The 15,536-nt window shown below is 40.0% G+C and overlaps 1 protein-coding gene across 1 annotated transcript; it reads right to left on the minus strand.

The window, feature by feature from the left end:
- Positions 1–3,559: 3,559 nt before the first annotated feature.
- Positions 3,560–10,691, minus strand: LOC145390889 (uncharacterized). Its single transcript, XM_080265629.1, has 3 exons — positions 10,550–10,691; positions 8,223–9,184; positions 3,560–3,670 (listed from the first exon to the last, which is right to left on the minus strand). The coding sequence occupies exons 1-3, from the start codon at positions 10,689–10,691 to the stop codon at positions 3,560–3,562; spliced, it is 1,215 nt and encodes a 404-aa protein (XP_080121755.1).
- Between the last annotated feature and the right edge of the window lie 4,845 nt (positions 10,692–15,536).

The raw sequence follows: 15,536 nt of genomic DNA on the forward strand, positions 1-15,536 counted from the left end.
TAAACTGAGAGACGTTTGCATACCAGGGCAGTGGAGCCGTCCACTTACAGTATATCGGTGCCACACTTACAGGTGTCCTTCTCGATCAGTAAGTTAGTTAGGTAGGCAGGGATATATGTGGCAAGGAGACTGAAGTTGGTTGGTGGTGGACGCAAGAGAGTGAATAATGTGGGACAGAAGGGATATCAGAGAAAGAAAGCGAGAAGAAAAGGAGAGGAAGTGAAGATGGAAGAAAGAAAATGGGGAAAAGGGCGTGGAGGATGAAGGGGGCGATGAGGAAGATGGAGGAGGAGGTGAAGAGGGGAAAGAGGAGAGGTGCGGATGATAAAGATGTAGGAAGCAGTAGGTTGGAAGGCAGGTGTGTATGTGTGTGTGTGTGTGTGTGTGTGTGTGTGTGTGTGTGTGTGTGTGTGTGTGTGTGTGTGTGTGTGTGTGTGTGAGTGTGTGTGTGAAGTTGGTTGATGTTGTATGCACCATAGTGAACGAGGTGGGATCGTAGGAAGAAAAGGAATAAAAAGTGAGGGAAGGTGGTAAGAATGATGGAGGAAGACAGTGAGAAGGAAAAAAAAACGAGAAAGATGCGAGAAGAAAAGCAGAAGAGAGAAAGAAGGAAAAAGACCAGAGGAAGCTGAGGCCTTTCTACTACCATACACAATAAGAACACTAATTGGACGGCACTTTTTCAGATCTATACGTTGTCATTTCGTAAACCAGTACAAAACACGCCTTTTTTCGTAACCCAGGTGCTGCTCTGTCTTCCATGCATTTTGTAAGCGTTCATATCAGGACTGAGCTTTCTTCTTGTTGGTAAATTGAGAGCCAGAATTTGCCCTTTCTCATGCTGGATAAGTACGAATGAGGAAGGGTTGTTTGTAGTGAGAGTAGCGGATGTGCAAATTGAAGTGTTGTATTGGCATTGTTTGTGTGTATTACAGCGTTTATCATCATTGTGCTGACATGATGGGGGCACAAACCATACTCCTTTTGCTCTAACTTGACCCAAAACTCGTCTCTCCGTGTTGAATGCTGCTCTTTAAAAATTGCTGGTCATGAAGTAGTGCTTTGGAAAGGATGTAGATTAACACTAGGATATGATGCAAGTCACGAAGTACTGCGGAAAGGATGTACAGCCGTAGTAATGCCCTCTTCTGTCACTGAGCTTCGTGAAATAGGCTACAAAATGATAATCTGGGCCAAGTTAAGGTGAAAAGGGTATAGTATCGAAGAGCAGTTAAAACGTGTCATTTAAAGAAATAGTAACGAAGAAGTGGTAGTGAGCTTCCTAAACAGGGTGCAAGTGAAGGAGCCTGCTATCAACAACTTTGAAATTCCCGCCACGGCAGAATTCAAACCCAGACGCAGCAACGAGGATTAAAAAAAAAAAGATATATAAAAAAAAAAATAAATAAATAAAACGCAATGCGAACTGGCGGGAACAGATACCAAGGGATTAGAGGGAGATAAGAATTATGTAAATACTGATATGCTCACAAAGCGTTTATAAAGTCAATAATAAGTTTGAGATGGCTTTACCGCGCGGGACTGAGGCGAGTGTTGCTGATCGGCGCGCACTTATGTACTTACTCTCACCGAAATCATAAACCCATTCAGTTCGAGGTCGTCTTTATCACTATTTCTTGCTACTTCCAGACGATTTTGAGGACGTACTTTTTCACCGCATGCTTGCAGCCTCCAGATGGGTTTCTTTGTTTTTTTAGGGATTTTTTCAAGCTGTAGGAGTTTGATATGGATTTTTTTTAACTCTCATTACTTGTAGAAGTCTGTTCTCAGTTAAACGAAATCGTATGGTGATAGCAGTAGTAGCAGCAGTAGTAGTAGTAGTAGTAGTAGTAGTAGTAGTAGCAGCAGCAGCAGCAGCAGTAGTAGTAGCAGTAATAATAGTAGTAGTAGTAGTAGTAGTAGTAGTAGTAGTAGTAGCAGTTGATGTTGTGGTGGTGGTGGTAGTAGCAGCAGCAGCAACAGTAGTAGTAGTAGTAGTAGTAGTAGTAGTAGTTGTTGTTGTTGTTGTTGTTGCTGTATTTGCAATCCCAGCCTTATCTGAACGCGAACCAAGTCGTGTGAAGGCCAAACGTGAGCCATGTAGACTGGATACTGAAACTGTCCTCCTCCTGCATTCTACGATCCTCCTTTCAAGGGATAGGGAGGGGGTTAAGGAATGTTTGTATTACCGGATAGTGGAGCAGCCTCGTATTTACTGGTGCCCCCACGTGAAGGCTTCCCACTCCAGCACTGATACTAACGTGGAAAAACGAATGCCAGGAAATCGTCCCATCACTATAGCCTATTTCAACTCTTTTACGAATATCACTAAGGCCACTACACTAAATATTCCCTCATAAAGAATATTCCCTCTTGCACTGCTAATATCTTCATTCTTACAGAAACACACGATGATGATGATGATGATGATGATTAACGTGTCTGTGCGTCTGGCCACATCGTAACTCCTCTCGCTTCCCCTCAAGTGTTCTTAAGGCAATTGTGCAAGTTCTCTCTCACAGACGGTGCTCGGTGTGGCTTTGTTTTTTGTGTGTGTGTGTGTGTGTGTGTGTGTGTGGAGGAATGTCTCACACACACACACACACACACACACACACACACACACACACACACACACACACACACACACACACACACATTCTCTCTCTCTCTCTCTCTCTCTCTCAATCGTTTCCTTTCTTTTTTGAAGGCTCCAACATGCTTGCATGCCTCGGCCTTGATCACCTAATGGCGGCTGTCCATGCTGCTCGATACTGGCAGCCTCCCGGTTCAGTCCCTTAACCCTGAGGTCACACTGAATGACCTCGTCCCACGTCTTTATCGGTCTGCCTCTCACAACCCTACTCCCAGAATTAATACTTCTCACTTTCTGCACCCACTTGTCATCTCCCATCCCCTCCACATGCCCAAACCACTTCAGTCTACCGGTACCTATCCTCATCACAGCACCAGGACACTCCAGTCCCATCATACCTTTAAACTCTTACATCGTACACCTAGCCCCGCAGGCCTTGGACGCAGGGACACACTGCACATCCACCTAATCATTGTCATTTCTGTACATTTGAGCCTGCGAATTTCCTCTTCCTTTACTGCCTGGGTCTCACTACCATACAGTATTACACTCCTAACACATGCCACATACTAAGATTCCTTAGCACGTGGGAGAGCCCTCTCAATTACTGAAGCACGGTAAGAGGTCCTAAGGTAGACTGCATTATTTTTTTTTCTTTTATATATATGCCAAACTCTAGCAATTATTTGCAAGTTACCTAAGGCCCAGAGTGTTAGTATATGCCACACATCGTCATATTTCTCCACTTCGGTAGTAATGTCCACCGTCCATACTGAATGCATACCAGGGCTGTCTTATAATGGTCTGGTGTGATGGCATAAACGGGGGTGTTACAAGGACATGTTGGTGGGCCTTTTGGAATATAATTTATGTCCTAGCAAAATTCAAATCCACAAACTGTTCCTTTCGCCTGCATGGGATCGATCTTTGTACCATTAATCGCCAGCCCACTTTTGTAACCGCTTAGCCACCACCTCTCCCAGCGGTGGCGGTGGAAGTATCCAGTGTGAAGTTGTGGTTGCAAGGTTCCGGGTATCCACACAACCAGCTCTCGGTACCCAGGTCCACAAAGCACTTACAACATCGCGTAAGCAGATACAGGTGATGAGACTTACACTTTCTCCCCACATAGTTTGCGTCCTCCTCTTGACGTCAAATGTTTCTATACTTTCCCTACTTCTTCCCTTCTTCACTACTTCCCTACCTGCCCTTTCATCTTTACCTTCTCATCTTCATTTCTCATCTGAAATCCTTTCTCCTTCTCTGCCTTCCTTCTCACACCTCCCTTTCACCCCCCGTTTCCCATACTTTTCCTGCCCATACCTCTACTTCCTCCTACCTTTTCCTTTTCCTCCTTCCTTCACTTCCGGTTCTCTCCCGTTCTGCGTCATTTATGATTTATTACTTTATATCAAATAGGAATATTTTACCCACATACCGATATTGAGTTTATATTGGATGCAACATTTTCTGCCCCATTTGGAACCTCTTAAAGGGATACTGGCAAGTACCTATGACTGAACGTGCTAGGGAGATCTCATGTTTTGTAACACTAGGAAAGACTTTTGCATGTTCTGTAATGCCATATGGTATGAAGAATGCACCAGCCACATATCAGAAGCTCATGAATGTTGTAACAGAGGGTTTGGCAGGGTGTGTTGTTTATATTGATGATGTATTAATCTTCAGTGACAACTGGAAAGATCACCTATGCCATGTCAGTAAATTTCTTGAGCGTTTGGTTCAGGCTAATCTTGTAGCTAATTTATCAAAGTGTGAGTTTGGTCAAGCTAAAGTTCAGTACCTTGGGTACGTAATTGGTGACGGACATGTTGCACCACCAGGAGCTAAGGTTCAGGTTATAAGTGATCTTCCCAGACCTAAAAGTAGGAAAGAGCTACAAAGATTTTTGGGAATGGTAGGTTATTACAGGAGATTTGTTCTTAACTTTTCAATTCTTGTATCACCACTTACAGACCCACTGAAAAAGGGAGTTAAATTTGTCTGGACCGATAACTGTGAATCCTCTTTCAACAAACTTAAAGCTATCCTATTAAGTCAGCCAGTGCTCGCTACTCCAAATTTTGCTAAGCCTTTTAAGATGGCTGTTGACGCAAGTGAAACAGGAGCTGGGGCTGTTTTGCTGCAAGAGGATGATCAGGGTATTGAACACCCTGTATCTTATTACAGTAAGAAGTTCACTCCACCTCAAAAGAACTACTCAACTATTGAGAAAGAGCTTTTGGCCTTGATTTTGGGTTTACAGCATTTTTCATTTTATTTGTGTTCTGGTTTTGACCCCATAGTCATTTATACCGATCATAACCCACTGAAATTCCTTAGTAAGTTTAAAGATAAAAATCAGAGATTGACAAGATGGAGTCTACTTCTTCAGGAGGATTCATTAGACATACAACATGTCAAGGGGAAAGAAAATGTTATTGCAGATTGCTTATCTAGACTTTAGACAGATTGTTTTAGAGTAATAAGAAATTTCTTTTGTAAATTTCTTTTTTCTTTAAGGGGAGGTGTTACATAGCCTATGATTTCATCATCCTTTGTGTAATTCTAACGTACAGTATGCTGCATGTTTGATCACGAGCGTGTTCTACCTCACTCCCCTCGTCCTCCCTTATAGTAGAGTAAGTCGTTCTTTCTGTTGTTCAGAGCAGGAGTGTCAACTCTTTGTCCCCTCTGGCTTCATTTGCGCGTCCTTCTTACAAGTTGTATCAAGCTCTGCCGGCCCCTATATAATGAGCTCAGTCTCTGCATTATTGCCACTTAGATCTACTCCTCATTTTGTTCACATCTCTGTCCTCCCCTGTACAGTTGTTATTATTTTTGTGAGTGCTCTGGAAGTCTCCAACTATCTAGCTGCTGTGCAATTTGAGTATAAGTGTTATTACATATTTTCTTGCACTGTGTAGCATGAAATGTTGGTTCGTGGACCTCGTGAGGTTTTTGAGATTAATGTAAAGTTTTACTGTCAGCCATTGTTAATAATATTTTGTATCTGTAATAATATATCTTGCATTAACTGAGCATTATCCGGTTTTCTCAGTTTATCAGGGCTGACTTGGATGAATTTGCTCTTGCTGATTTCGTATTAATAGAGGCTATTGCAGTTAACCATATATTTAACCTGTTTTTTGCCATTACATTATCCTTATGAGTCCTGAATGTTTAGTTGTTAGTTTGAGCATTAAACTTTAACTTGTAATTTCACCTAACTCTTTTGTTTTGAATCTGGAACTTTGCGGGACAGTTTTCTCTGTTCCGTAACAATATATATATATATATATATATATATATATATATATATATATATATATATATATATATATATATATATATATATATATGAGAGAGAGAGAATAAAGGTAATATATTAACAATGAGCATCGCCAGTAGTATATTTTTAGGAAAGAAAATTTTGGTTGTTTAAGTAGTAGTAATACGAGAATTAGATATAATACTAGACAATTATCTTTTACTTTGCAATTGCAGTGGTCTATGGCTTTTCATCGGGCCCATTACCACATATACTCAGTGCTGGAGGATACAATTTTCAGGTCAGGTTAGACCAGAGTGAGGTTACCCTTCGAACTCTGTATTTGAGCAATCCTTGTTTGTGCAGAGCAGTATGGAGGAAAAATGCAAAGGTCATAACATTTTCCGTATCGTGCTCCAGCTGAAAACAGATGATTAATTCCGCAAAACTGAACTGTTGTTTATATTTATTTACAAGTTCCACACATTCATCTGTCCATCAGTCTATCTGTTTTCACACACACACACACACACACACACACACACACACACACACACATATATATATATATATATATATATATATATATATATATATATATATATATATATATATATATAATTGTCCCGTCTTACCGTGCCTCCCCAAGTCTCACTCCTCGTCAAGCTTGCCGCCTTCACTGCTGCCACTCCTGCACATAAAGACCCGCTGCCTCGCCTTTAGTCTCATGCTCTTTGCTTTATGTTCCTCTTTCCTGGTGTAATTGCTGTTTGTGTTTCTTTACCTGTGATTGTATGACTCCACAATGTTATATCTATTTGTCTGCATGTCTGGTTACTTACCAGTCTAACCATTTATTTGTTTGTCTCTCTGTAGCCAGACGTCTTAATTCACTATTTCTGTGTACTCCTTTTCCTGTTTATGTAATTTACGCTTATTGTGGGATGCCTTAAAAAGAGAATATTAACGCATTCAGACCGGGGACACCTTTTCATTTTATTTATGCCCAAGTTAGGACTGACTCTTCGAACTAGGCGGTTACAATACAGCCTTAATAACTTTCTTTAATACAGCACGGAATAAAATAATCTGGTAGTAGCATGAACATACTTTTAGAAAAATAATCCAGATTCTAGGTGTATGCTGAAGTTTTGTGGAGCATACTGTGATTCTGAGAATTGGGGATTTTTTTTTTTTTTTTTTTTTTAGGTTCTTTACCATTCAGTACAAGACCCAAAACTCTGGGGAACACTGTCCCTGAAGGCCAAGCAGGGAGGGGTGCATGAGGAAAACAAAATCGATATCACAGGGCATAGGCTAGAAGGTACAGAAGGAATTATCGTTACAAGCACAATAATGAACAAAGGCATACAATGATATCTACATGGTACAAAGTTGGCACAGTAATTATCATTACATGTTTTGATATGAGTGAAGTGGTACATAGATACACACGTATGTACATACATATGCAGAGAGAGGCACATATGCACACATACATATACGTATGTATCTATACATATATGTATATAATCATGCACAGGTAGCAACAGACATACTGCATGCACAGGATAGGTACGTATGTAGAAAGATATGGGTATGTGTACAGGCGTGCATACATATACAGCACATATGCAACACGCACATATATATGATATATTCATATAAACGTAGCCAGGGAGATATATATATACATATACACCCTAAGTAGATACATACTGTATACATAGTCACATACACAGGTGGGTAGATAAAGAGAGAGAGAAAAAAATCTGCCCCTAAACTTCTTCTTCTTCTTTTTCTTCTTCTTGTGACCTCTGTCGCTTTGTATCGCTTCGTAGGTCCTCCTTCTCTTCTTGCTCCTTATCCTCTTCTCCTTTCTTGATTACACTTTAATTTTCGTTACATTTTTTATATGTTTATTTACTGTCCTTCTTGCTGTTGCCTTTTCTTCCAACATTGTGTTAGAAATATTTTAGCAGACTTCATTATTCTCCCTGTTTCTTCCTTATCCCCATATAGTCCCAGTACTGTACATATCCCCCCATCTTCTTCCTCAAGTCTTCTCTGCCATTCCTCCATTCCTATCACCGCTACTACTGATGCTATTAACATCTCCCTTTGCTCTTTGTAGTTGTTGCATTCAATAATTAGGTGCTCTGTTGTTTCTTTTATCCCCTCACAAAATTTACAGTTCTTGTCCTGTTCCTCTCTATTTCTACCATTCACTTCCAGAGTACCTGCCCTAGCTTTAGCTAACAGTCTACTTCCCCAGTCTCCTACATGCCAGTTTAGCCCTTCTGGCTTTTGCTTTCTTTTATACCATTTCAGAGTCACTTTTCCTGTTAACCCCACTCTCCATCTGTTCAATCCATTCTCTTCAATCTTTTTCTTAATTTGTTTGTCTTCTATATGGCTCCAAGCCTCTGCCAGGTTTTCTCTCCTCTTCCATCTGTTAATTTCTCTCCCCCATGATGATCTTGCCCCTCTTTCCTCCAGCACCCTCTTAGCCCATCTTTCCACACTGAGTTTTTCTATTTTCTTTGTGAACCCCAATTTTCCTTTCACAATTCTTTCTTTGAATGTGCTCCAGCCCATGTCTCCCCTTATGGCTTCTACTGCCGTACTTCTTGGGACCCCCAGGCCCCATCTACCCACTATGGTTTGTACTTTTTCCAATTTCATGATATCTCCATCTCGGTAGTTTGTTATTTCCGATCCATAGAGACAATAAGGCACTGCTATTCCTTTCCACAGACTCTTACCCACGTTATACTTGTTAATCACTCTACACCCTCCATTTATAATCATGCCTGCCATCTTCCGAGCTTTCCCTTCATTAATCTTTCTTTGTTTCTCCCCTCCTATTCCTTCCTTACTCACTTCTATACCTAGGTATGTATATTTATCTACTATTTCCATTACGTTGTTCCCCATCACCCACTGGTTCTTCTCCCTGTTATTAAATTCCATCACCTTGCATTTTCCTGCACTGAATCTTAGGTTCCATTCCCTTTCAAATCTGTCAGCTATTTCCATAAGATCTTCCGTGTCTTTCTTGTTTTCCGCCATGAGTACTACATCATCTGCATAAGCCAGGCATCCTAATTTCCAATCTCCAATCCTCACTCCTTTGCCTGATTTCCTGATTCTTACTAAAAGTTCTTCCAAGTAAATGTTGAACAACGTAGGGGACAACACACAGCCTTGACGCACCCCGATGTTATTGTTAACCCACCCTGTGCTTATATTTCCTATTGTGAATTTCACCTTATTTTCTTCATACCATCTCTTTATTATTTCCACTATCTTGCCATCTACCCCAATATGTCTCAATAGTTTCAACAATTTACATCTGTCAACAGTATCGTAAGCTTTTTCAAAGTCTAGAAATACTAGGTATAACTCTTTTCCTTGCTCCTTGTTCCTCTCTATGATTTCTTTCATTACAAAAACATTTTCAAGGCCTCCCCTACCCTTCCTGAACCCACTCTGTTCCTCGCCCCATATATTGTACTGTTCTGCCCATGATATTAGTTTTTCATTTATTATCATCCCAAACACCTTAGCTAATAACATTCATGACACTAATGGGCCTATAGTTTCCAATTTCCTCCTTAGCTTTTCCTCCACCCTTATGTATAAGTGTCACCCTACTTCTTTTCCAGTCCTGTGGTACCTCCCCTTCCTCCAGGATACTATTAAACAGATTTGTCAATGCCTTTGTCAATTTTTCCCTGCCATATTTAATAAGTTCACCTATTATTCCATCTGTTCCTCCTGTCTTTCCATTCTTGATTGCTTTAACAGCCTTTTCTACATCTTTTCTTTCTATCCTTACATTCCCCATTTCTTTGCTATCACTATATATCCAAATATTCTCTGTGGATTCTTCCTCATTGTCTTTTAGCATTACTTTCTTCCAGTATCCTTCTACAATAGATCTAATTTCTTCCTCATTTTCTGTTTCTTTACCCTTTATTTTTAACTTAATACGCTGTTCTACATCCCTTTCTCCAAGGTTTCTCTTCAACCTTTTCCACCCTTCTCTTTCTCTTTCCCTTCGAGGCATATCATTTAGTTTTTGAGCTTGTTCTTCTTCCCACTTTCCTATTTTTCTACTGATTATTATCAGTATATACAGCACATATGCAACACGCACATATATATGATATATTCATATAAACGTGTATCTTTTCCATGCTCTTTCCCAGTCCTGTCTATATTGTTCTCCATGTTTTTTTTTATCATTTTTCCCCATTTTCTCTGTTCCCTGTTTTCCTTCTTCCTGTCTTCAATTGCTAGTTCTACTTCCCTGTCCCACCAGCCTTTTAATCTTGTCGTTGCTATCTTCAATTTTTTTGTTCCTATTGTCCCTCTTGCCTCCTGAATTATGGTCATTTTAATGTCTTTTTTCCAATCATTAATAGACCTTCCTCTCTTCTCTTCCTCACCTATCTGGTCATCTAGATTCTGACTGTATTTCTGCCAATTCGCACATGCTATATCCCATTTCTTTCTCCATTGTGTCTTTTTTATTTCTTTTCGCCTATTTGTCTTTCCACATGTAATTCCAATCATTATATGATCAGAAATGTCAACATTCTCATTTTTCCATATCTTACATCCATATGTCTCAACCTCATGACTTATTATTATATAATCAATTGCTGATTTTATACCTCTGTCACTCCATGTTACTGGGTCTTCCAGCTCCCAGTTCTTTATCTTAAGCTGGGTCTTTTCTGTGAAGTCCAATGCCATCCGTCCGTTCTCGTTCACCCTCTCATTATTTAAACCAATATGGGCATTCAGGTCCCCCATTATTATCCACTTATTGTTTGCCACTTCTTTCTTTATCTCCAGCAGTACTTCATACAACTTTTTATTTTCTTCATAGTTTTCTTTTCCTTCCACTCCCATGTACACTATCGTCACCCACCATTCTTCTTTCAGGTCACTAATCTTTACAGTTAAAATGTCACCTTTGTTATAACCCAGTCCATTCTTCATATCCTTTACTGTTTGTACCTCTGATATTTGTCTTCCCTCTTTCTCCTTCATAATTATTCCTACACCTCCACCTTTTTTGTCTCCTATTTGCCTTCCTGTCCCTAAACCTACCCATCCGCCCTCATGCCATTCTATGTTGTTGTGCCATCCTGTCTCTCCTAATCCTATGGCATCATATTCCTTACCCTCTTGTATCAGGGTTCTCCATTTTCCTTCATTCCAGCCTCTGGTATTCAGGAAGGCAAACATCATCTAGGAGAGTTTTGGATACGTGTGTAGGTTTTCTCTATTGGGCCAACTTGCATACATTTTCTTTGTAGCTGGAACGTGAACTGCAGTAAAAAGACGTTGATTCGAAATTTAATGTACAGCATTATAAGTGGAGAACATTAATTTTCAGCCTTCACGGGCTTAGCAACTTCCCTAACAATATTATTATAAAACACACAAAATAGTACTAGTAAGCAGTATATAAAATATCAAATTGCACATATGAATGCTGATGAAATTTTGCATACTGATAAATATTTACACCCGCCATGGTTTGGGCTAGTTGGAATCACTGATGGTCATCCCTAACTGGGGACCGTGATTGCCGGCAGGGGCGACATTGCCATAGTTTTTACGAAAGCACACGACGTTTTGCGCAGTAGTAGATCGTCGCCTTGGACCATAGATTTTGAAGGGTCGAACCCCCGGGGTTCGGCCCTCAACCTCCCCCATAAATAATATTTTTTCTCTTACAAAACTGCGGGGGTGGGTGCTGCAATCAAAGGCGTCTTTTTTTTTTTTTTTTTTCTATAAGAATATTTACCAATCAGTGCAAGTCCCAGCATTCAACTATGAATGATCTTTTTATTGTAGTTGACGCTGTAACAGTATCGAAAATGGGTAAGAGTTATTGATCCACCGTCAGAGAATGTCCCAGACTGTATTGAGAGGGGAACTGCTCTGCAACAAACACATTTTTAAAATTTACTTATTTACAGTGCGGGAGCGTTATACTCATGATGAAAGAACGGCTGTAAGCTAATTCTGAATGCTATAATAAGTGTTGTGCCCACAGAGTTACAGTAAGTTTTAAGCAAGCGACTGCGAGCAGGTGAGGACTAAGAAGTACTTGGTGTTTGAGGCTAAAAATGCTTAAAGACCCAATACGCAGACAGACATGGTTACATGTATGCAAGAAAGCATGTATACATACATACACTCATCAGTACGCTCTTGTCACATGCATAAAATAACTATAGTATGACACTTAGGCAAGAATGAATATTATTTATTAGCCAGCTCTACCTCCCTAATCTGACTATACTTGTCGTTAACTGTACCAACAGTTACTTGTAATCGCAATATATTTTGAAGTTTTCGTAACTGATGTAATCGAATGAAAAAAAAAGAAAATCAGCACGTCCTTCGGTGTTCGCAAAACAAATTTCGCGGTGATGGACTCGGTGACTCTTCGTTGCACTTTCTCGAATTGACCTTAAGCTTTGAGGTTCTTGGAAATACGTTCAGCACACAGTTTTCCAGATGTGGCCGACCTACTGACTAATAAAGTTGGAGGTTAATTTTGCGTTTTTTTTTTTTTTTATAAAGCTTCCCGTTATTAAAATTCATGTTTTTTTTTTAAATTTGCAAGTATTTACTGTTTCTTGGAAATATAACAAATTTCCCAGATTTCCTGCATCCATTATTTCAGTTAATGGAGTAACAAACATTCGCTTCTCGGTTTCAGTGATTACTACGTAAAACGATTTTTATTCCTGGGTAGCGGGTGATATTTTTTGATAGCTTCGGTCTCAGAACCATGAAAAATGGCTATTACTCTCGTCAGACTTCGCTTTTTTGACTAGGAGAGTGATTTTTATGCTTTCAAATGCGCGAAAAATGGCTACCTAGGCAAAGTTAGGTGAGTTCTTGGGTGAACATAAAGCTTTAATTTCATAAATGATTTAGCATATGCCTGCACGTCAATTCTGCTCAGCTCGGTGACTGGGTGAGGCACATTATTCGAATATGAACCGTTTCCGGATGTGCTGTACCGTTCCGGGTGTGGGCGCTGTCAGTTGAAATGAAAGTCTGAGCGGTTGTGAATTTATATTTTATATCAAATCTTTATCGAATTACTAATGAATTGTGGGTTTTTACAGTAATGGTGCTAATTCTGTTGTATATATTAATTCTATACCTTTGTTTTTGTTTTTACGATCATTGCTAACATGAATGTATCCGTTTTTCCAGAGATGGCATATAGAGGCTGTAAGCATTCTGCTGATGCATTTTGCTATATTTGTGGTCAAATTATTAAAACGAGAAAGAAGAAACATTCTGTTGAAACATCTGTTAAGATGTGTGAAGCTTATAAGGCATATTTTGGCATGCTTGTCGGTGATGAAGACAAGCTGTAGGCACCTTATTTCACTTGCGAGCACCGCAAAAAAAAATCTGGAAGGTGAGATGGATCCATAAAAAGTCTGTATTACACTGAGATGATCTAACCGTAGAAATATAACATGGATAGTTTTGTAAATCTTGGTGGTGAAACCAGTGTTTTGATACTATTTCTTATTTTACAGGGTGGTACAGAGGAGAAAAAAGGGCCAAGAAGTTCTCCATTCCAAGAATATGGCATGAACCCAAAAACCACACAAGTGACTGCTATTTCGCTTGGATCTGTATTACACTGAGATGATCTAACCGTAGAAATATAACACGGATAGTTTTGTAAATCTTGATGATGAAACCAGTGTGTTTTGATACTGTCTCTTATTTTACAAGGTGATACAGAGGAAAAAAAGGGCCAAGAAGTTCGCCATTCCAAGAATATGGCGTGAACCCACAAACTACACAAGTGACTGCTATTTCGCTTGGTGGATCCTTCTAAACGTTGGGCTGGCAAGAACGCACCTGCAGTCACTTATCCGGACATTCCTTCATCTATACCAGTGCCTCACTGCCCTGAGTTCCCTGTACCAACTCCTCCGGCCAGAGAACAGCCATCTTCAGAGAGCAGCGAACCAGAGAGTGTGGAAGACACATCAGATTCAGACAGCGGATTCACAGAAGCAGCTGATGAAAAACATTCTTACCTCCCTAACCAAATAGATCTTAACGATCTAATTAGAGATCTTGATCTCACAAAATCAATCGCTGAGCTCCTGACATCTAGGCTCGAACAGTGGAACCTGTTGGGTGAGGATGTGCAGGTTTCTGGTCAGAGGAAGCGTCACCAATCTTTTTCCAGTTTCTTCACCAGTCAGGATGGTCTGTGTTTCTGTTATGATGTAACTGGTCTGTTCAAGGCGATCGGAATTTCATGTAACCCTAGTGAGTGGTGCCTCTTCATCGACAGTTCACTGAGAAGCCTAAAAGCTGTGCTCCTCCACAATGGGAACAAGTACCCATCTCTTCCCCTGGCTCACTCAGTGCATCTCAAGGAGAATTACGACAGCGTGAAGACGTTACTGAAGGCCTTGAAGTACAACGAGTATAATTGGGAGGTAATTGGAGACTTCAAAATGGTGGCATTCCTAATGGGTCTCCAATGCGGCAGGACCAACTTTCCATGCTACATCTGTCTTTGGGACAGCAGAGATTCCGAAGCACATTACCATCGAGTTCAGTGGCCAAAGTGGACTTCTCCGTAGGGAGCAACAACTTGAAATTGGAGTCACTTGTGGACCCTAGAAAAGTACTGATGCTGCCCTTACACATGAAACCGGGCCTCATGAAACATTTTGTCATGGCTCTGGACAAGCAGTCGGCGGCACTTCAGTACCTACGAGACTTCCCCCTGCTATTGGAGGCAAAAATCAAAGCCGGTATTTTTGTCGGTCCACAAGTTAAGAAGATCCTGGAGTTCAAAGATTTTCCTAACAAGCTTGCAGAAGTGGAAAAAGTGACTTGGGACAGCCTGAAAGCAGTGGTTTGCGGTTTTCTTGGACATCACAAGGATGAGAATCATGTGGAGCTGATTGACAATCTCATAAAGAACTACGGCGAAATGGGCTGTAGAATGTCACTCAAGATTCATATGTTTCATGCCCATCTTGATGAATTCAAGGACAACATGTGTGCATTATCGGAAGGGCAAGGAGAATGCTTCCATCAAGATATAATGGACTTTGAGCGGAGATACCAAGGACAGTATAACGAAAGCATGATGGGAGACTACATTTCTGGGCTGGTCCGTGAAAGTGATATACTATTCAGTCGCAGATCGCGAAAAAATGTTCGATTCTAGACTTTTATGATTTCGTTTATTATGTATTCAGTATTATTACATGTCACTTTCCATATTTATATGTTATCTTCTGGCTCATCACAAAGGAAAAGACAAACCCACTCATTCTTTCAGCAGAAAATTAATAAATATAAAAAATAATTCTCCTGTTTACAAAAGCGAAGTTTTAGGATGATGATTTATGTTCTCTATAGTTTTGGAGCAAACAAATAAGGAAATAGTACTTATTACACAGGAACAGATTTTTATTTTTTCATTTTTTTGTTACAGTGTATATATCACAGTCGTATAATCTCATTAACGTTTTTCACCTCATTTATTAATTTATCCAAATCAATGAGGATGGATTCACATTCTCTTTAGTAGTTGCGATTTTTCTTCGATCTCGAGATATTTCAGTATTAACTGGC

The sequence above is a fragment of the Coenobita brevimanus genome, chromosome 16 (assembly GCF_032717465.1).
Source record: "Coenobita brevimanus isolate Jiangsu-jjx chromosome 16, ASM3271746v2, whole genome shotgun sequence".
In the NCBI taxonomy this organism is placed as follows: Eukaryota; Metazoa; Arthropoda; class Malacostraca; order Decapoda; family Coenobitidae; genus Coenobita; species Coenobita brevimanus.

Coding starts and splice junctions, on each gene's coding strand:
- LOC145390889 (XM_080265629.1), bottom strand. CDS start 10,691: ATGGGGGACCTGAATGCCCATATTGGTTTAAATAATGAGAGGGTGAAC. Junction 9,185..10,549: donor AGTAACATGGAGTGACAGAG/GTATAAAATCAG, acceptor ATATTGGGGTAG/ATGGCAAGATAGTGGAAATA. Junction 3,671..8,222: donor ATGGATTGAACAGATGGAGA/GTGGGGTTAACA, acceptor CGATGTTGTAAG/TGCTTTGTGGACCTGGGTAC.